At 34.3% G+C, this 23,155-nt stretch overlaps 1 protein-coding gene across 7 annotated transcripts in view; it reads right to left on the bottom strand.

Moving 5' to 3' along the window:
• LOC106881394 (F-BAR and double SH3 domains protein 2) overlaps positions 1–23,155 on the bottom strand; it is a 286,511-nt gene that overhangs the window by 123,600 nt on the left and 139,756 nt on the right. For 5 of the 7 annotated variants that reach the window (XR_008265738.1, XR_008265739.1, XM_052973716.1 and 2 more), the window contains exons 12-17: positions 14,188–14,280; positions 12,476–12,527; positions 10,037–10,149; positions 8,346–8,591; positions 1,812–2,250; positions 115–317 (exon numbers count right to left, since the gene is read on the bottom strand). Coding sequence is in view for 5 of the 7 variants with exons in the window: in XM_052973716.1 (XP_052829676.1) it covers positions 115–317; positions 1,812–2,250; positions 8,346–8,591; positions 10,037–10,149; positions 12,476–12,527; positions 14,188–14,280 (1,146 nt within the window). In the remaining 2 variants the exon portion in view is untranslated. The remainder of the gene's footprint in view (positions 1–114; positions 318–1,811; positions 2,251–8,345; positions 8,592–10,036; positions 10,150–12,475; positions 12,528–14,187; positions 14,281–23,155) is intronic. The other 2 variants (XM_052973715.1, XM_052973714.1) reach the window with 2 other exon arrangements.

Genomic DNA, 23,155 nt, shown 5'->3' with positions numbered 1-23,155 from the left:
ATATATATATATATATATATATATATATATATATATATACATACATACACACACACATGCACACATACATACACAAACGCATATTTCCAATAAAAATGATAGAAATTTGCTTACTTCTGGTTCACCATTTTCAATTAATTCTTCCACAACTAGGGAAGGGAAAACTCCAATCTCTCCTTCAATTTCCCCCTGCCAGAATCCATCATCAATGCCGTTTTCATCTTTTCTAATTATTCTAATATATGTACCCTCAGTAAAAGATAGTTCATCATCTGTATTTCCCTCATAATCATAAAGAGCTCTAGCCCAAATTTCACCTGTAAGCAAAATTTGAAAATAAATATGTTTATTAACATTTGTGAATGCTCAGAGTTTGAAAGATTAAAACTAAAAATTTCTCAAAGAAGTTCGTTTTTATTGAGTTCTTTCCTAAATATTTTTAGTTTCAAATGTTTTTATACATTTAGAATAGGAAAAAAAAAATCAACTCAGGAAGTATATTCAACATATGATTATGATGAGTCAGCTCCATTTGCAGATGTTAGGCAATATGAGAACTTCCTTGACAACTTAGGGTGAGAATCAAACTGATTGCTTTTATTGCTACTTAAGATTGTATAGTTTCTGCTTACCTTTAACAAATACATACATATACATACATTCAGAAATTTGCAATTATATAAGTATACAATAGTAATATACAAATATATTTTTTATATTATTTTATGACTAAAATAAATTGTAGTCATCAATCATCAATAAATATCAACAATGTAAACTATATATGAACAAAGAACTAGGCACACATTTCTCTGTGTGTAACTTCTCCAGAACAAAGAGGAGAAACAGAACTCTATACATAAGTATTATATACTCATGTTATATTTCTTTTTAATCAATAGAAAGTGAGTGGGGTTTATCAAACTTTGATAAGTACCATGCATAAAACTCTTGTTTCTTAAGTTACTTTTATAATGTTCTGATTAAAAAAATGTGTGTGTGTGTGTGTGTGTGTATTAAAAATGGAGAAGGCCAGCTTATGGTATTACCTTAGGTTTCTCGTCCATAAAGGGTTTAGCTTTATAGTGTATCATCAGATCCCAAAAACCTGTTGGCCTATGACTTCTTGAATATATGGAGAAACCCTTTAAGGACAGGAAACCTAAGGCAATCCCATAAACCAGCCTTCTCCATTTTTAATATATACTGCTCCACATCTTAGAGTGTGCTTCTTCTTTCAGATTTATGTTTTTTACAAACAATGTGTGTGTGTGTATATATATATATATATATATAGATATATATATATATAGATGTTTATGTATTTGTTTTGCAGGATTCTTGATTTGAAATTGTGTGTTGATGTGTGTTGAAACAGATATTGTTATACTTGGGGATGGTCATTTTTTCCCAATCAAACACAAGCACTATTTATTTGATCTTCACTTTAGTTTTTATACATATTATTTTTAGTTTATTTGTCTATCAAAGTTCTTTTGTCACACATTCTGTGACATCTTCAGTGACTCTCTGTTCCATGTGTTTCCCCCTCTTGTCCTGTCTTTAAATACTTTCATCTGAGTTTGACATTTGTTTTGGTCAATATTCAGTGTTTTTACATTTCTGCTTATCAACACAACATATGGAACAAACTCTGAGTGGCAACGAAAGGCAGTCTCAGTATCAAATAAATAATGCATGTGTGTGTGTGTGTGTGTGTGTGTGTGTGTGCCAGCGTAAATGTCAACTGAAATTTTGTGTAATCTCAATAAAAATAAAATGGAGAAAAATATTCCAAGAAAGGTACATACCGTCATTAGGAATCAGTGGAAGGTTTGGAACAGCGGGTATCTCTGAGGTAGTTTGGGCAGTAGCTTGCTGTACTTCAAGGTCTCCAGAGGAAAATGAAGATGCCACATCGTAATGAGTAACATCACTTGGTGGTTCCATATGGTTTGTCATTGTAAAGTCTGGGGGTGGCGGCATATCATTGTTGTCTTGTCCAGCAGCTCTGATTTCTTCAGCAGTCAAGTCAGTAGCTGGGGGTATGTCGGGTGCTGGCGGCAGGTCAGGAGTGGAAAGAGCTGCATGAGGTGGTGAAGACATTGACGGCATATCCAAACTACTGGATGGATCGTATGTCTCCATTGATGCTGTTGTGGTAGGTTGCATACTGGGTTGCTCACCATCTTCTAAGAAACGAACGTAACTTTCGGGAATGAAACCAATTTGGCCTTGTGAATCTTTGGCCTAAAACACAAGAAATTAGAAAAGAACAAATGAAAGAGAGAGAAAGAGAAAGGGGAGAGAGAGAGAGAGAGAGAGAGAGAGTGAGCGAGTGAGAGAGAGAGAGATAGAGAAACAGGTAGCTAGCAGGAATGATAGGAAATAGAAGAAAGGAGAATAATTGGACAAGCGGATGCAAACATTCATAAGTACATGTGTATGTGTGTGTGTGTGTGTGTGTGTGTGCACGCATGTAAGGAGTCTCTGTAGAGTAATAGGATTTCTGATTGAATTTAGTATCAAGGGCAGGATGAGTCCCTACCAAACTTACTTACTCATGATATGTCATGTGAACATAATGCCTTCAAAAGAACCTCTGGTAATACATTCAGATTTGTTTTTAAATATATTTTTATATGTTTGTCTATATCTATTCAGTTACCTATATACACATGTACATACACAAACACATGTATAAGGAGGAAATAGAAAGTGGATGCAAGCATATAAATATATAAATACATGTACACACTTATTCATATGTGTGTGTGAGTGTGTGTACATATATATCAGGTCATTAAGAATGAAATGTCTGATTTTCTTATGCATCAAGTTTGACAGTTGTTAACTCTTACTGCTTTATCCTGACAAGGCTTTGGTCAGCCCGAGGCTATAGTAGAAGACACTTGCCCAAGGTGCCACAGAGTGGGACCGAATCCAGAACCATGTAGTTGGAAAGCAAGCTTCTTACCATACAGCCATGCCTCCACCTACACCCCCCCCCCCACGAGTTTGGTGATACAAATGGGAATATAGAATTCAAAGCATGAATATATGTGTTTAACAGTCTGATGAGTGCCAATGCACAAAACTCTGTATATGTTTTTTCACAAAAATATATCTAAATTCTGATTGGGTGATGAAAAAAATTTTAATAACTTTATTAACCAAGTACACACATACGCATATTTGTAATGATTTTAATATCGTATTAAAAAAAAAAAAAGGGTCTGCAGCCTTGACTATTAAAGGCTCAGGAAAACTAGAAATATTAATGTGTTCTTCTCTACAGGAAGGAGTTTGCTTATCTGAATTTTTCCATTATTGTAATGAATGTTGTTCAATAGGTGTCGAATTGGCAGAATTTTTAGCATGCCAGGTGAGTTGCTTAATGGTATTTCATCTGTTCTTACATAATGAGTTCAAATTATGCCAAGGTCAACTTTGCCTTTTATCCTTTCAGGGTCAATAAAACAAGTACCAGTTGAATACTGGAGCCAATGTAATCAATTTAACTACTCCTGAGTATGATTATAAAAACTGCATCTGTCTGCTAAGCTATGTTGAGCAAACATAGGAGAGCAGGTTCATCAAACCAATATGATCTCAAGCTCATATTCATGGCCTCCCATCAGATCGTGGTTGGTGGAGAGAACATGCTAATGCCCTTGTCCTGCAGTGGGATGAACATGGACAATTTAATCCAATCCAATGTTGTTCAATAGGAATACCAAGAAAGATATGAGATAGAGATTGCATGAAATGTTTATATATATATATTTTTTCTCTTTTACTTGTTTCAATCATTGGACAGTGGCCATGCTGGGGCACTATCTCAAAGAGTTTTAATCAAATGAATCAATCCCAGCACTTATTATTTTTTTTTGTAAGCCTGGTACTTATTCTCCTGGTTTATCATGCTAAACTAGTAAGTTACATGGATGTAAACAAACCAACATCAATTGCATGATAGTAATGGGGGGACAAACACAAAGAAAGACATATATATATAAACACACACACTATGGGCTTCATTCAGTTTCCTTCTACCAAATCCATTCACAAAGCTTTGGCCAGTCCAGGGCTATAGTCGAAGACATTTGATCAAGGTGCAACATAGTGTGGCTGAACCCAGAACTATGTGGGAAGCAAACTTTTCACCCCACTGCCAAGACATAATACGGGTGGTAAGAGGTGCAGGAGATATTTAGACAGTGCAAAAGTGGTAAAAAACCAGTCAGCTCTGAGAATCAGAGGCCACTGTAGTAGTCAGAGAAAGTGCAGTGTTATGAGCCGGTGTATCTATGGGTGGACGGTTTGGGTGTGTTGGTTCATGACTCAATAGAAATCAGTCTAAGTTCTATGTGAGCAGTATCAGCACCATCCAATACATAAATACATACATACACACATGCATTATCATAAAACCTACAAGACACACAAAACTATTCTTCATCTCCATCAGCCTCTAGACAAGAGAAGATTTCATTGTTTCAGGTGCTTTGGCAGCACAGTCCTTTCTAATGCTGCTAGCAGTACAAGTTGCAGGAGTTGATGAGAATAGCTGATACTGTATTGCTTGGTGCTAACTTCTTTAATTTCTTTTGATTTAGATAAGTGTTTTTTTGCTTTTGTTTAGCTCCAACTCAGTCTTGATCCAGTAGACATATGATCAAAAAGATTCCACTCTTGGATTTTTTTCTTTTACTGGCATTAGAACAATGTTACACAATGTATCCTTTACATATGCACATGTTGTATGTGGGGGCATATCAGTGTGGGTTAGTGTGGGCTGTAAATTCCAAGACCAGAACAAAGTTCAGTAGACAAGATGAATGCAGTTTTTCGTGCTTGTTTTCTTGAGTAAAAAATCTGCGACTTATCTACATGTATAACTAATACATAAAATATAAATTTAATTTCCATTTTGATGTCCTCATGTAATAAAAATTTATCTATAAACAGAACACAGATGTATATAGTATCACTATTGTTATCATTTTACAACTCCTACTTCTTATACCTTAATACTCTTTTACTTGATTCAGTCATCTGACTGTGGCCATGCTGGAGCACCGCCTTTAGTTGAGCAAATCGACCCCAGAACTTATTCTTTGTAAGCCTAGTACTTATTCTATCGGTCTCTTTTGCCGAATTGTTAAGTTATGGGGACGTAAACACACCAGCATTGGTTGTCAAGTGATGTTGGGGGGACAACCACAGACACACAAAATACACACACACACATATAAATATATATATCTATATATATATACGACAGGCTTCTTTCAGTTTTCATCTACCAAATCTACTTACAAGGCTTTGGTCAGCCCAAGGCTATAGTAGAAGACACTTGCCCAAGGTGCCACGCTGTGGGACTGAACCCGGAACCATGTGGTTCGTAAGCAAGCTACTTACCACACAACCACTCCTAATTTTTAAAAATCTTTTTATAAGTTAGTCAGGGAAGATAGTACAATGTCACTCCTCCATCAGGCTGGTGAAGTTGATGTTTAGCTTGAAGATTTTTAGATTATAATGTTTTCAGTAAAAGCATGAATGTAGAGAGAATTCCAGAGTGTTGCAGTTCCAGGAAAGAAAGGACATTACTTACTTAACCTTTTCATGTTATACTTTAAAATACATAATAATTTGTTGGGTCAGTTTAAATTCACAGAGGTGGACTTTGATATTAATAATTTTCTTCTTACACCAGTTACCATCAGTTGCCAAGAAGGTAGCTTCAACACAGTTGTTCACTACATCATAACCTATTATTTCAGAAATGGACATCATAAATCTAGAAAAACTGCTTGAAATAAAGACAAGATATTCATGGCTTTGCTCATTCAGAACTCATCTTGGGTTAAACAACAACCATCAATTATTAGTTTGTGTTTCTTATCACTTAAATTTACCATTTTCCAAAAAGCAAATGAGGGGTGTCCCATGTAATCGTTCAATATAGCAACCATGTTTCCACAAACTCTATTATCATTGAAATGTGGACTAAGTATTTTAAGCTGTAGATCTAAGAATTTTACATTTGAATGTCAGCTATAATGATGGAATGGGTCGGATAAGAATGTTGATTATATGATTCTTTGATTTGATTTTTGTGCCCAATCAGAGTTGAACAGCAGTAGCAACAACACCAACAAATGCTTACCCTAAAACCACACATCAACAATATTCTCTGTCATGATTATATTTTTAATGAGTAGCTTATATAAATATGTTCATTTATTTAAGTTAATTTTCAACATAATCAAGATTTTGGAGGGGTTTAGTAGAATATATAACTTTATATATTGGTATGCAATGTTGTCGACGAACTGGAATATTATATTTTTTATTTTACAATGAGATTTTCAATCGACATTTTGATTTAAATATGGATATTTTAGCAACAGTGGTCTCAGGTAAGTTGTTATGTATGGGGTTAAAATCAAAATCTTAATGGCTTTCAAGTTATCTTTCCTTTTCATTTCTATCAATGTTTGCTTAAATGTTTTTAATATAAATAAAATCCTTTGAAAAGAATTAGAGATTTGAAAATAACAAAACTCCAATAGGATTTCATTCTTGGAATGTAACATGTTTATTGGTTTGATGTTGGAAAGTACTAGCCAAGATATGAGTGTTAATTCATGAATTTAATAATAATCTATAATAAATTTCTTCAAGTTTTACACTAACTACTTACTTGGCTGTATGGAATATAATAGAGGAGTCTCACTAAGTGTTCAAATAGTTCTTTGTTTGATTTGGGAGACAGATGAGATTACTTAAAAAATATATGCAAGATAGATTTTTGAGTGATACACTAAGCATCCCTGGTGCTTAGATACCTTCAACTGAGTCTAATTTTCTTGTAAGCATTGGGGTCAGATCTTCATTTTGTATACAATATCAACCTTTCCTCTCACCATTCTTGGATGTCATGAAAAAGGTCAGAGGTACTATTCTTCCTTTTCTGACTAAGTCATAAAAATGAAAAGGGAGAAAAAACAAACTAATACTGATAGTACTTTGTACTTTTAGTTCTGCAAGCTGCTGCATAATGTTGAGGACTGCAAGGTAAAAACTGATGATAATGTAACAGGGTAGATTGGATTCTTTAGTGTTGTTAAAAAGAACCTGCCTCCCTGTCTAGAGCTTAATGTCTGGTAAAATGTGGACTGGTTGCATAATAAAATGCACCAAGTCTACACAAAAACATGCTTAGTGATAGGAAACGCATTTGGCCACAAGAACCATCTTCACTTAGCAATAAAGATGGCTGATTTTACTCTGTCATTGTACATGCGTGACAAATCATAAAGAGTGGTCAGATGTTGTGAGACCCTTCCAACCCATAGAAAAACATGTTAAATGAGGATGTTGACAATGGTGATGATGATTATTGTATTTAGTAGGGCCAGTAGAAGAAGGTATAGTTTAGAATGTTACATTATTATAGAAAAATTGCAGTTGCAGTTGAGTACAAATACTGTATACCAGTGTTTATGAATGACCTGAGATATAGTTGGCTTTCTAGAAATACTTCGATACTATCCTTTTTGCTTTCCAATAAAATATGAAAGATAATGAAATCTCCTTCCCAATGTAACTTATACTATAGCAGAGCTGAGAAATGGTAGTAGTAATACCACCACTACTACTACTACTTCATAGGTTCTTAATATCTCCTGCTCCCCATCTGAATATGTGGTTAAAGAGAAGATAATTAGGGAAAGATAAAACAACTTGGTGATGCTAACTACTTTAAGAACTTTAAGAACTACTAAAATCATGTGAGTAGGGACCAGATTAAAGACCTTTTTTTTTTTTAAATTTAATTTGTGTAACAAGAATAAAAATTTGAAAATACTAAGAAATATTTTTCTGAGTGTTATTTAATAGCTGTTGTTAATATATTGAAGGAAATAACGTGGTAAGCTGGCAGAATCATTAGCCTATCAGGCAAAATGCTTAATGACATTTCATTCATCATTACATTCTGAGTTCAAATGCTGTCAAGGTTGACTTTGCCTTTTATCCTTTTGGGGAAAATAAAATAAGTACCATTTGGACACAGGGGTCGTTGTAATTGCCTTACCCTCTGCCCCAAAGTTGTTGGCCTTGTGCCGAAATTTGAAATCAATAAATTGTAGGAATTTTGAATTTATAATGAAACCTTTTATGCAGCTAATTAGAAAGATATTTTGACTGGTGTTTACCCTATGCATGGCTGTCACTTTTGTGTTTCTTGTGATTCCAGTAGTTTTATTTATGTAGTGAACCAGGCATATTTTACCACCAAGGTGACCACTAAAGTGTTCTTACCAAATGCTTACCTGTACCCAGCCATCACCATCACCATCTCCTATCACTTCAATATTTTCATTTTCCTCCAGACCAAGCTCATCAGAGTTTGTGGCTTGGAATGTATATAAAGCTTGAGCATAAATTGGATATTGTCTGGAGGATGAGGAACTTTGGATAGCTGGGCTCATGGAAACTTGTTCTATTTCTGCAACTTCTTCTACATAGTCATCGTCATCATCAAAGTGTGTATATGTAGCTTCAGGTTCTTCTGTCGGCTGTGTACAAATGGGCATGGGGAAATTCATCAAACAATTTCATCATACACATCAAACAAGCATAGAGCATTTTGGAAATGTATTATTCTGTTTACCAGCAGAATAAGAAAATTAATTAAAGACAAAGTTTGGAGATATCTTAGACATAGAAGGATACGTTTCCATCATTCTCATTATCAATTAGCAAACAAAAGAAATGCAGATATGCAATTTTAACAGCCTTATATGATAACGAAATGAAATGCAAGAGTTTAAAGTCGGACAGATGCGAGATATTACAGATAGAAAAGTCATACAATTGCAGAGAATAAAAGCCTCTTAACACAAAGTTAGAGAAAATAGATTAATCCAGTATTTCAGCTTACCAAAACCTTAATCTTGTGGTTGTGAAGGAGCATGGTTTTGTGTTTAGACTGCTGGACCCATGATAATAATGTTGTGTGTTCTGTTTCTGATGCATTGTAACTTTAGGCAAAGTATTTCATTTCATGTTGTTCCAATCAACTCAGATTCAAATGAACTATGTCTGCTTCAAAGTGGCTCTTGCAGACTATTAACCCTAAATCTTACAAACGATGAGACACTGGTTGATGAGGCTTGTGAAAATTTAATTTTTTCTCTCTAACTTTTGCATTGTTAAGTGGTTTTTATTATCTTTCTATTTAAATATTGAAATATCCATATTTGATGTAAATTAAAAGAATGCTTTTGTATTTTATGATTTGATTTATTATCTTATATCATTCAATGAAATGAAAAAAAGAATTATAAGATTCAAGACTTGGAAGTTTGGGAGACTTGTAGAAAACAGTCAAGGGAAAGCAAACATCTATCCAGAATTTTTTTCCTTGTTTTATAGTTAAGCTTTTAGATAGAAGGAAAATGAATAGCACTGAATTCAGGAAAGGGGATTGTAGAATAGGAGAAAGATGCACAAATGACCGGGGATTAAAATTCAGGCAAAAAAATTCTGTGTATACTAACTGCAGTGATAATCATCTTCATACATACGTACATATGTATTTACTTGTTTCAGTCATTTGGCTGTGACCATGCTGGGGCACCATCTTGACTACACTTAGATATGTATTGTCTTATTGTTATACAAGTGTGTATTATATTTGGCTGTATGTATGTGTTTATAAAACTAAACTTAGTTTTATTAGGCTGTTTTGTTTTTAGAATTTTCTTTTTTCTCTTTGGCATAGTCAAAGAAATAATGCAATGCAACTAAACCACTGAGAGATAGTTATTTTTTTGTTTATCTTAATGAAGAATTACAAAATTTGAGAACCTTAAATTCAATAATACCTATTCTTATCTATTCCCTTTTGAGATACTTGAATGTATTATATATAATTTTTGTGGGGCTTTTATGAAACTGATAATAAAAGCTACAACTACAGCCACAAAACTCCATCAAAATGCAAGGTTAAATTACTTACTCCACTGGAACTTTCAGTTCTTACCGATGCTTGACTAGGTGTACGAGAAACAGCATCTGGTTCCGCAGCAAGACTATCTATTTGTGCATTGGTAAGCCATTCATCAACATTAACTTTTGTAGAGTGAAGCAAGGGAAAAATAAATATAAATACATTAGTTGAAAGCATAACTCTAGAAATAAGAAATTCTTGATATATAAAATAAATAATGACTTTTTAATACTGTTCTCAAAAGTAACATTTTCCAGTTTTTTTTTTAAAACATAAGAAAACTTAATGATAAGCAATACATTAAAACAACTGATGGTTTAATTAATGTCTTAACTAAATTACTAAATTTTAAAACTAATCTTTCATGTAAGTAAAGATAACTAATTTTAAACAAATGGCAATATTATTAATTATTAACATCAATTAAATGCAGGCAATATTATAGGTTAAGAACTTGAAGTCCAAGATGGCTATTGTTGTTGGAAATATTTCCAACAACCCCATGTGATCTGCCTTGACTGATAACAGCCCAGTTTCCAGTAGCAACCTTGAACTTTCTGCATTTCCCCATTTGGCCACCCGAGCCCACAAAAATTTAAGTTGCATGGGGCCCGAATCAAACTGTTTTAAATAAAAACATATGTAACTACTACTAATGTGCTGAGTGCCTCTTTCTTGTGCCCACTCACTCATATATATATATATATATATATATATATATATATATACACACACACACACACAATGAGTATATAGGGATTAATTATACAGGCAGGTACCATAAAAGTTCTCAGGTACAGTCTAGGTTCTGGCTAACCACATCAAGTAGTAAGAAGCATCAAGAATTGCTTAGGGTGAACAATCCTATTGTAATTCTTCTGATGGATAAATCCAGGTTCACTTTGCTGGATTATGAATATTTTCAGGAAAATCCCAAATAATTACAAAGAATACAGAGACTGGTACATCTTCAAATTTTTCTTTCAACTTTAACAGTATAATTAATTGCTAAAATTAAAAGAAAAATTTGAAGACATACCAGTCTTTGTATTATTTGTAACTGTTTTGGATTCACCCAAATATATATATTTTTTATTTAGGCTGAATAAAGAATAGGAGGCTTAGGGTTTTTCCTTTTAGTTCTGAGAGTACTCCTGGAGCAGGTGACATGTTGTTTCTCAAGCAATGCACTACATTTCAAGCTGTTCATGTCTACTCAGCTATAAAAAATATCAGCTAAGTTTTGGTGCAGCTTTCCCTTTCTCCAACATTCATACCCTGGATGTTCTGTTGGGTCAAGAGTAAAAAGGCTAAGAGGGTGTTATGTCTACTCATGACTACATAGGCTCCCAAAACAATCAGTGAAAGTATGGTACATGCTACCAACCCATGCATATTACATTATTTTTTTTTATCTTCTTAGCTATTTCACTTCTCTTTCTGTCTATCCTTATCTTACAAATTGCTCCTGTTTTATTAATAATGTTATTGTTGATAAAATATTTCTCAAAATAGCATACTTAGAAAATGATCCTAAAATAACCTCAATGAACTCCTAACTATGACAACCTAATAAAAACTAGACAACTGATAATTTTCTAGAGATGAAAAAGAATATTATTTATTCTTTGAAATGAAATTTTTACATTTGATTATTGCAGCATAACAGAGTATGTTGTAAAATTTCATATCTTATTGAACACTACCACAAAAACTAAGAATTTATAGTGATTTCATGCAGACAGCATTTTAGTTTCACTGTTGTTACATATGTTTGTTTAGCCAACCAGATATATTAGACAATTAATCTGTGAGTTATTATTGATCATCATCGTTTAATGTCCTCCTTCAATGCTAGCATAAGTTGGATGGTTTGACAGGAGCTGGCCAGGCAAGAGCCTGCAACATGCTTCTGCATCTGTTTAAGCATGGTTTTTATGGCTGGATGCTCTTCCTAACACCAACCACTCAGTAGAGTGGGCTGAGTGCTTTTTACGGGGCACTCGCACAGGCGAGGTCAGTTTTGGCATGATTTTTACAGCTGGATGTCCTTCCAAATGCCAACCACTATACAGTGTGGACTGGGTGCTTTTTAAGTTGTCTGTATAAAAACTAAACTGCTTAATTCTTTCTCTACTAACTTGATATTAGATCTGGTCTAGCCTTGAAAGAATAATTATGACTAGTTTGAATACACATATTTATATCAGAATCCTTTTTACTCAAGGCCATTTATTTGCTTGCATACATCTAGAATTACAACAAATTACTCCAATTACTCCAATTACTCCACTGACACATAAACATCAATAAAATAATTTATGCCTGTCTTTTTCTTTTCTTTTTTTGCATTCATTTAAATGAATTAAAATGTATATACAAAACCACTTTAAACTGTAGGTGTGATAGAATATGGATTATTTTTGTAAAAATATTTAATTAACATACTTCCTATATTTCTTAGCAATTCAATTCGTGCTTCAGCCTTCATTTTTGCTGTCTGTAACAAATTAACACAGAAAAGTCATTAGAAAGGTTGAAATTTGATGAAATTCTTATACATCATAACTAGTCACATCATTCAGGTGCCACTCGACCGGCTGAAAGGTTAAAGGTCCATATTACATCATTAGAACTGCATTATATAACTAGTAATGATGCTGAAACTTTAAAACTTTAGTTTATAACTGTTTAACTGGGGTGAGGTGGGAGCACTAATATTAACAAATGTTCTGTTGACTTGTAATGCTGAAACTGAAACCATCTCAGAGAAAGCACTAGAAAACAACTTCCTTGAATTACTATCAAAAGACAGAATCTATAACTGTGTCCCAACAGCCTACAGAGCTAAGAGTAATAATCGTATGGTTACAGCCTGAGTTTATTTATTTTCACAATTTTATCATAGTGAAATCACATGGCTTACTGGTTAAGGTACTCGATTCATGATTGTGAGTTCAATTCCCGGCAGCACGTTGCGTCCTTAAGCAAGACACTTTATTTCATGTTGCTCCTGTCCACCCAGATGGCAAAAATGAATTGTACTTGTATTTCAAAAAGGTCTGCCTTGACAGATTCTGTATCATGCTGAATCTCTCTGGGAACTATGTTAAGGGTGCATTTGTCTGTGGAGTGCTCAGCCACATGCACATTAATTTCTTGAGCAGGCTGTTCCATAGATCAGATCAACTGGAACCCTTGTCATTGTAACTGACAGAGTGCCAGTTATTTTTGTTATAGCTTCTTTTTGTCTAGCATCAGGTCAACCCTGATCTAGCAGACTAGTGATGAAAGATGTTTCAGCCATGATCTTATAGAAATACATTATTGATTGTGTCCTCTTTTTCAAGATGGCAGAGTGTGGGTTGAGAGAGATTTGATTGCTAATGAAAGATTACATGGAGTTTAATTCATTGGTTCATCATCTTAATTTTTAAAGAACAAGTGGATGATAGAATTTAACATTTTTAATTTCCTACTTTACACTATTTCCTTACTCACTTGGAGGGCTTTATTAAATCATTATTAATAACTGGTGAAGTATAATTTGAAAAGTATAGACTAATTACAGAAATGTTGTCTGTTGTACTTTGGAAAGAGTTCCTCAGTTCTCTGAAAATGAGGTTCTTTTTAGAATTTCTTGATGACAGTGTTATATTGTAACTAAGAGTTCTCTCCATTTCTAATACTCAAAACCATTTCCAGATATATTTTCTGAATGATTTACTTACATAACACAGGCAATTTCCCAGTTTATTTTCAATCACTTTATATCTTTGTTCTCTGATAACAAGGAAATATTTCTGAAGTAAAACTTCAGCAATATGGTCGATGTTAAATAAATTAAACTAGAACATAAATTGCATTCTTATTCCTAATTTTTGCAAAGACATAAGTTAAAAATGATAAACCATATTTCCTTTGGTAAAATGAGATGTCTAATATAATCAAACTACTACTTTTTATACCTAAAAGTCAGATATATATTTCATGTTTTTTTTCCATTTTCTATATTCAAGTATAATGCTACAACACAATATGGATCCTGATATCTTGTATTAAATTTCTTGCATTATACACAACTAAATACAATATGTTTAAAAAACTAACAGTTACAGTAAGTATGCAGCTTTGCTCTACCATAAACTTAAAATACTTACTTCAGCCCTTCTCATATTCTGTTTCAGTTCTTCTAGTTGGGACTCAGTGTCTTGACCAGCACTGTCACTTTTTTCTGTACCAGCCCCTCCACTCTGTTGAAACAAAATGCAAAAAAATGATTGCATTAGCATGGATATAGGCATGATTTTCATTGATAAGAAGTGTGCATTGGGGAGAGAGTCTTAATCATTAAAATCAGTGGTTCCCAACATATGGATTGTGGACCACCAGGGGTCCACAAAGGTAGTACTGGAGGATCCGTGAACTAAATTCAAAATTTCATATATATATATATCGGGAGTGGCTGTGTGGTAAGTAGCTTGCTTACCAACCACATAGTTCCGGGTTCAGTCCCATTGCGTGGCACCTTGGGCAAGTGTCTTCTACTATTGCCTCGGGCCGACCAAAGCCTTGTGAGTGGATTTGGTAGATGGAAACTGAAAGAAGCCCGTCGTATATAATATATATATATATATATATGTGTGTGTGTGTGTGTGTGTGTGTGTGTGTGTGTGTGTGTGTGTGTGTGTGTGTGTGTGTGTGTGTGTGTGTATGTTTGTGTGTCTGTGTTTGTCCCCCCAACATTGCTTGACAACCAATGCTGGTGTGTTTATGTCCTTGTAACTTAGTGGTGCTCCAGCATGACTGCAGTCAAATGACTGAAGCAAGTAAAAGAAAAGAAAGAAAAAAATATATAATAAAAGGTGTCTGTGGGAAAACTCATATAAATAAAAGGGGTCCTTGATAGTGAAAAGGTTGGGAACCACTGATTAAAATGAATCCAACATTTTAATAACTGCCAGACAATTATTATGTTTGCATGGAGCTGAGTGTGGGAAGAAGGTATTGAAACTAGTTACTCCACTTATGACCTGCTGACTTAGTATGTAAATCAATCACTAATGAAATATTCAGTGATCAAATAAGTTATTGGCAAGTGAAATCGAAAGCAAGTGAAATCGAAATTGAAATTGAAACAAATTCGACGACTGACACCCATGCCAACCTTCCTTCATTGGACACTAAACTCAGCTTGCGAAGACCTGTTGGGGCAAGTAAGATCAAAACTGAACCAAATTCGATGACTGGCACCTGTGCCAGTGGAGCGCTAACAGCACCATCTGAGCGGGATCACTGCTAGAAAATAAATGAAAAGCAACTCTAAGAGCCATGGAAAGGGGAATGTTGAAGATTAACAAAATTGATAAGAAGAGAAACAACAGGATAAGAGTGGCAACAGGTTTAATGGATATTATCTGGAAAATAAAAATTCTGAAATGTTCTTTGTGGGATATGTGTCTAGAAGAGAGGATAATAGATGGAATAGCAAATTGACAGAGTGGACACCAAGTTCAGAAAAAAGGAGAGGAAGACCATGCAGAAGTTGGAATGAAGACTTAGTTAAATTCTTCAGCACCTAAATATGGATGAGGAAAACATTAGTCTTTGGTTGGTGGAAAGAATATACTGAGGCATTCTTCCAGCAGTGGACTGAACATGTGCAAGGATGATGATAATAACTCCAATCCACAGTTATTGTGAATGAAAAATTCAACTCCTCAACAAAGTGTGGGGAAAAGAGAGTGATTATGGAGAAATGATTGTGAATGATGCCATGTTTTCAGTAAACTAAAAATACATTTTAACATCAAATATGCAAATGTAGAAAATAAAAATCTGTATGATTTTAAAAGCTTTTTAATATTGTATAAAGCCTTGTGGATAGATTTGGTAGATGGATACTGAAAGAAGTCCCTGCATATATATGTGTGTGAGTGTGTGTATGTGTGTCTGTGTTTGTCTCTCACCACCACTTGACAACTGGTGTTGGTTTGTCTCTGTCCTTATAACTTAGTGGTTCAGTAAAAGAGATTGATAGAATAAGTCCCAGGTTTAATAAATGAGTACTAGGGTTGATTTGTTTGACTAAAATCTTTGAAGATGGTACTCCAGTATGGCCACAGTCCAGTGACTGATATAAGTAAGATAAAAGATGTAGGTATTCACAGAAATTTACATTTGTACACAAAACACTGATTAAAAGTTTTGAATACAGTGAAGGACATACTACAGCAGTGTTTCTTAAACTTTTTGTGCTAAATTGCAATATCACCCACCTATTGGCCAAAAAATGCTCCGTCGCCCACCTGTTTAAAAAAACCCTGACACAACCCTCCCTAACACTAAATCCCCTAGGAGAACGCCCCTCCCTTGTATCATTTGATACACACACTATAATCATAGGCTCATTGCCCAGTTAATGCTGTTTGGACTAAATATACAGTTGTTTACAAATCCCTTATTGTAGGTTTAGTTTCGGCATTAGTGTGAATAAAATTCTAATGTTAACTCTATATTATGGAGACAGATTAACTTCGGTAAACTTGCGCTTTCTGTTACACTGATTTTTATTTTCCCCAAATGAACCATTGACCAGAACTACTGATGTAAAAATAATTAACGATTGTATTATAAAGAAAAAGAATACAACTTTTTAATGAGAACCATGTGTCTGGTGCGATGCAGCTAGTGCATTATACATTTGATTTCAAACTTGTCAACTTTAGCCAAGACTCCTTGTGTTACATCCAGTCCAATTCTTTTATAGGAAAGTAAAGTTCCAACATGGCTAAAACCAGATTCAACCAGGTACGAGGTAGGGAAGGCATGCAAAAGTAATTTCAGACATCTTCACAGATTGGGGTAGGAATTTAATATACTTTGATGGTACCATAAACCTTCTTTGCCATTATGGTGATATTGCATTTGTGGTCATCGTCATTTTGTAATTCTATCAATTCATCCTAAACATTGTCCTCACAATCAACTTCATTGACCTCAAATGGATTGCTATACCAATTTGAAATATTCAGCACAATAACATCTTGAAATCACTCCACCATGCCATCATGTAATGATTGTAAATAGTTGCAATATGTAGTTAAATCCGCATCAATCAATTCATCTTTCAAAGAATCAAGTTGTGGAAATTGAGGGAATTGACGTTTTGAAATGTCAATTTTATACAGCACCAATTTTGAAATGAAGGTAGTTGTAAATGATTTACAATCAACAGGAGTTTTTCTGCTTCCTTGCAATAACTTATTCAAATCATTTAGTTTCATGACTTGCAACTATCAATGAAGCGGATATTAGAGTATCTTCAAAGAAAGATATGATTATATGAAACAGTTCAACAAAGCGTAAAACAGTTTCCTTTTGACAGCCACTGCACTTCGGTATGGTACAAGAGTTTAGTATGGTCCTCATCATTTCTCAGACAGAGATGATAGAAAATTCGAACAGACAAGGGACTGAATTTCAATTTGTTTACAGTCTTGATAACTAACTATAGTGCATCATTCAATCTACCATTCATATTTTTTACCACAAAATGCTGCCAGTGTGCCAAGCAATGAACAGTTAGTACCTGGTGGGAAATTTCATACGTTAAGAGAGATGAAAAACCTCTGTTGCACCTTTTGAATCAAGTGGCAATTTCTCTGTGAACAGCATTTCCTCACAAGATTAAAGGTCTTCACTGAAATACTGGACATATACCATCATCAAACATTGATTGTCCACAACAGCTGACTTGTATAGAAGATTCAGAATGCTGGAGAATATTGAGCTGATGTTTGACATCACTGGCCATTTCATCAATGCACCGAGAAATTGTGTTATTACTAAGTGGGATCTTTTTCATAATGTTATCGGGTTTTTCATGCATAACAGTTGACAAAACCTCTTTGATAACTGGGTGAAATAATGTTTCTCCAATAGTGTGAGACTTCCCAGACTTAACAACAAGTAATGCAATGTTGTATGATGCAATCAACCTGTCATTCTCCTGTTTACTAGTTTTCTGGAGTAGCGTGTTGAATGTTTGTATTTGCTTTTTGAAAGAGGCGCTCAGTTGCAAAAAGTATGACAATGGCTTGTGCATCTTGTCAGAATGCTTTGCATCAAAGTGATATTTCAGGCATGAAGGTTTCATTGCTTCGTTGGTCAATGTTTCATGGCAAAGAAGGCACATTTGTAACTGAAAGTTCTGAGGAGAGGGAATAAATCCAAACAATAAATAATCACTACTGTACTGTCGACAAATTTTCTTGACTGGAGCTATCAGTAAAGTGAAAAGGCAGTAATGTATTCCCAAAGAGAAGAAGAAGTCAATAGAGCAGAGTCAGATGACACGTCTTTACTGGAGCAAATACGGATCTAGTTTGTTTGGCTGCCAGCATTTCAAAAATTAAAGTTTATCGGAAATTTTAAAATTTGGCACATTAATATACCTTTCCAAGCTAAACTGCTGGAGTTATTCAACTTTTTCTAGAAAAATGTTTTTAAAAAGTTATAGTGGTTAGTATAATCATTTGATCATTTTCACCCAGTTAAGAAACACAATTTCAAAGCTGTCGTTTTGTGTGTGCCTGCAGATTTTGTCAACATCCTGAAAATAGTACTTGTGTTTTGATATGAAACCACTGAATTACACATGACATATAACCCCTCATAACTTTTTTTATTTTTTGGAGCTTTCAGGAAATGTTTGCAAATTTATATTCTACACGTGGGACTTCATAGGATTATGCAAAAAAGAGAAACTGTGGTGAAGCGTGATTTAAGACCTAGGCCTACTTCACTACTATTTTTAGCACATATGACAACCATCTCAATGACTGTGTGACAAAGATATTTGATTGATAAACAAGTCCGCTTTTTTTAAATACAAAGGGACATCTCATGCCAGTAGTCAAATCGATAAAAGTACATCCTTATTCTAGGCATGCCTAGATATAGGTAAATGCAGACTTGATTTCTAAGAATTCTTTGTCACCCACAAAATGTTCACACTGTCCACCAAAATTTCAAATCATCCACCATTTTCAAGAAGTTTGCCCAATCGCTCACCTGTAAATTGAAATTGTCGACTGGTAGGTGATATCGCCCACTTTGGGAAGCTATGCACTACAGGCTTGTCTAGATTTTATGTCTTTATTGATTTTTTTTTTCATATTTATAGTTTTAAGTGATTCATTGATTGATAGCATCAGTAAAGTATTGATAATACATATTTGTATATAATATATGGGTCATTGATGTATCCAAGAAAAAAAAATGTGGACACTCCATGAACTTAGCTCTATGACAACCCATAATCTATTGGATTCTCTGTTGAGTCAATGAGAAAAAGCGAGAGGGAGAACAGTATGAAAACTTGTACATTCATATGTATTTCTCTGTATGTATGTATGCGTGTATGTACGTATGTGCACAAATGTTGACATTCCATGGTTTTATATCTTAGTGAAACAGTGGTATGAAGACCATTAGAAAAGAGACGGTTGGAAAATAAGATGATAGATGAAATTTAAACCATGAGTTAATGGTACCATACTGACCATGAATTAATATTACTATACTGACTTATGAGAACTGTATAGTATCAAATGCATCTAACTAGAAATGAAGAGCTCTGAAAATGTTTCCAGTGATCTTAGTTGGATTAGGTACTGTTTAGTTATCCTTTTGGAAGCCAAACTCTATGGAACACAAGCAGCTGAACCTTTCAACTAAGTCAAGAAAATGTTAGTGTTTTATACCTTCAAGGACTATTTTAATGTTATAGTTATATATAAAAGATTTATTGGTTTTGGTTCTTAAGTGTAACCATGATGGGGCATTGCCATCAATGATTTGAGTCAGCTACTTTGATCATAGTCTGAAACTTATTTTATCGATTTTAATTTTTAGAATGCCTGAGTTCACCGATGTTTTGGACTACAACTCTTTGAGAATATAAAATACCACAGGCATGGCTGTATGGGTAAGACGCTTGCTTCTCAACCATGTGATCTTGGATTCAGTCCCACTGTGTGACACCTTGGGCATGTGCCTTGTACCACAGCCTTGGGATTACAAAAGCCTTGAGTGGATTTGATAAATAGAAACCAAAAGAGGCTTGTCTCACACACACACACACGCGCAAGACATCATAACAAAGAATGGAGAATTATACTTGACAACCAGTGTTGTTTGCTTATATCCCCCTATAACTTAGTGGTTCAGCAAAAGATACAGATAGGACAAGTATCAGATTTAGAAAATAAAGTACTAAGATTAATTTGTTCAACTAAAACCCTTGACTGAAATAATTTAAAGATATTCACATAAATTTACACTTGTACACATAACACTGAATGGCAGCCTTCTCTACAAGTTTCAGTTTATTCAATCTAATTTCCAAGATAATAGTGAACCTGAGACTAAGATGCCTCCCCAAAGTGCTGTGTGCCGGTGTTGTGGAACCTAGAACCATGTGATTACAAAGCAAACTTCTTGATCACACAACCTTGCCAATGGTCAAGTACTGACTTACAGTCATTACATCCTAGCAAGGAATAGATGGACAGATCTGAAACTGCCTTGGAGTAGAGAGTGTACATACCATTGAAGAGGTTGTGAATGGTGATGAAAGGACTTTGACAAACACAACTAATTGATTGATTAACTAAATAAATAATCAGTTGATTAGTTAGTTAAATAGCCAATAAATTGATGAATAATAAACAAAGGAGTGAAACTGAACCAGTGTCTGTGCTCATCATTGCTGTAATGACCCTTCACAGACACAGCAAAATTTTTAATTCTGGAATTACTTTAGATCATATCAGGACAATTACCCTGCTAGTACAATTACCCCTCATAGGACAATACTCCCTGATAACTACCCCATTGGATAATTACCCCCATTGGATAATTACCCCCATTGGATAATTACCCCCATTGGTTAATTATCCCCTCTCCAATATATCAAGGAGTTTTAAATCATCATCTGTTGTCTTCAGGGGTAATTGTCCTTGGGGAGGGTTACTGTCCACGTGGCAGGGGGTGGTGGTGCAAATGTCTTAGACTCTTTTAGATATTTCATAACAAGTACATCTGCTTAAAAGGGAAAAGAAATGAAATTTTACAAGAATAAATATATGTGACAGTTATGAATAAATATTCAGTTGAAATGACTGTATTTGACTGATTTTTTTTTTTACTTTAGTTCAGAATGATATAAAATCATTTGAATGATCACAACTGTACAAATGCAAATTTAAAATGTTTATTAGAATGAAAGTAGAAATTCAGTACCTAATAATTTCTTATCTTCTATCTTTTACTTGTTTCAGTCATTTGACTGTGGCCATACTGGGGCACTGACTTGAAAGGTTTTAGTCAAACAAATTGTCCCTAGTACTAATATTTTTTAAGTATGGTACATATTCTTTTGGTCACTTTTGCTGAAAAGCTTAGTTACCAAAATGTGAACAAACCAATACTGGTTGTTAAGCAGTGGAAAGAGGGTGTGGCAAATGCACACAGATACACATATGTGATGGCCTGCCACAGTTTTCATCCATCAAATTCACTCACAAGGCATTGGTCAGCTTGGGATCATAGCATAAGACACTTGTCCAAGATGATGCACAGTGGAACTGAACCAGAATCCATCTGGTTGCAAACTGAACTATTATATTTAATAAATGTTTTTCACAGTTTTTTTTGTCTAAATCCTGACTGATGCTTTGTGAGTAGAGTTGATAAATAGAAATTGTATGAAAATCGAGTGTATGTGTGTGCATACATGCATGTGTGTGTGTGTGTGTGTGTGTGTGTGTGTGCATGTGTGTGTGCATGCATGTGTATGTGTGTGTGTGTGTGTGTGTGTGTGCGTGCTTGTGTGTGCATGTGCGTGCACATGTATTGATATTTCATAGATTCACTTCTCACCATCTGAGTGAAATGGTGACATGAAGTTTACATTCTTTATTGATATTATGACTGGTTGCTTTGAGCCTTTGAAAAACTAGTGGAATAAAAAACAAAAACAAAATAAGGGTTGGTGGCAGGAAGGGCATCTAGTTGTAAAATGCTATCTCAAATATAAACCAACCCATGTGAGTGAGCAGAAATGGATGTTAAGTGAATGAAGGAATTCTACATGTGTATTGTTTTCCCCTTGATGGATATTATGTGGCAGATACAACAGCGCTATATATGAAATTAAATAAATGACAAAGGAATGGTATTATGCAATCAACATTATTAATTTAACCCATATGGTACCATATTTTTGTTGAAATACATTGCCATTATTTCAATTAATTTTTGAAAATGATAAAGAGTCTAATAAATAACTTTTACCATTATTAAGTTGATGTCTGGAACAAATTTAGCATGCAGTTTTGAGAGAAGGTTTTCATTTAGCTCACTTTAAAACAGGAAGTTTCTATCACAGAACCATGGGTGGTCTCAGATGGATTGCTATCAAAAGGGCTAAAGCTGTTCCTGCTATGAGATGCTTTCTGTAAGTTAATGAAGTTAATTACATAATTCTTCTTCCATTGTCATTTACTTAATTTCATATACATATAGGCATGTCTGTGGGATAAGTATCTTGCATCCCAACTACATGGTTCAGAGTTCTGTCCCACTGCATGGCACCTTGGGCAAGTGTCTTCTACTATAGCCTCAGATCAATGAAAGCCTTGTGAGTGGATTTGGTAGATGGAAACTGAAAGAGTCCAAATACTAGAAAATATATAACTGGATGTTATATTGGTATGTTAAATGATTTTCTTAACCCGTATGCTCATGGACGGTTGATTTCTGTAGTTATTATCATTGTTATTTTCTTGGTGATTCAAATAAGAGTTTTGACTGTTATTTCCAGCAGGTAGACATACTCAGTATGTCCTTTGATTAACATGAATTTTAATCTGTCAGCTATTTAATGCCTTTTGGATCTGCAATTGCTTTTATTATTAATTCTGTTATTATCAATTAATTATTTTATCCTAGATAATAATAGACTTAATGGTATCTTCGCAAATATTTTCTGCTGAATTATTTGCTCTGTATTGAAATATATATATATATATGTATGTATATTTTTATGTGTTTCTTTGTGTC

Source organism: Octopus bimaculoides, chromosome 16 (assembly GCF_001194135.2).
Source record: "Octopus bimaculoides isolate UCB-OBI-ISO-001 chromosome 16, ASM119413v2, whole genome shotgun sequence".
Lineage (NCBI taxonomy): Eukaryota > Metazoa > Mollusca > Cephalopoda > Octopoda > Octopodidae > Octopus > Octopus bimaculoides.
This window is presented reverse-complemented; position numbering and strand designations above follow the sequence as displayed.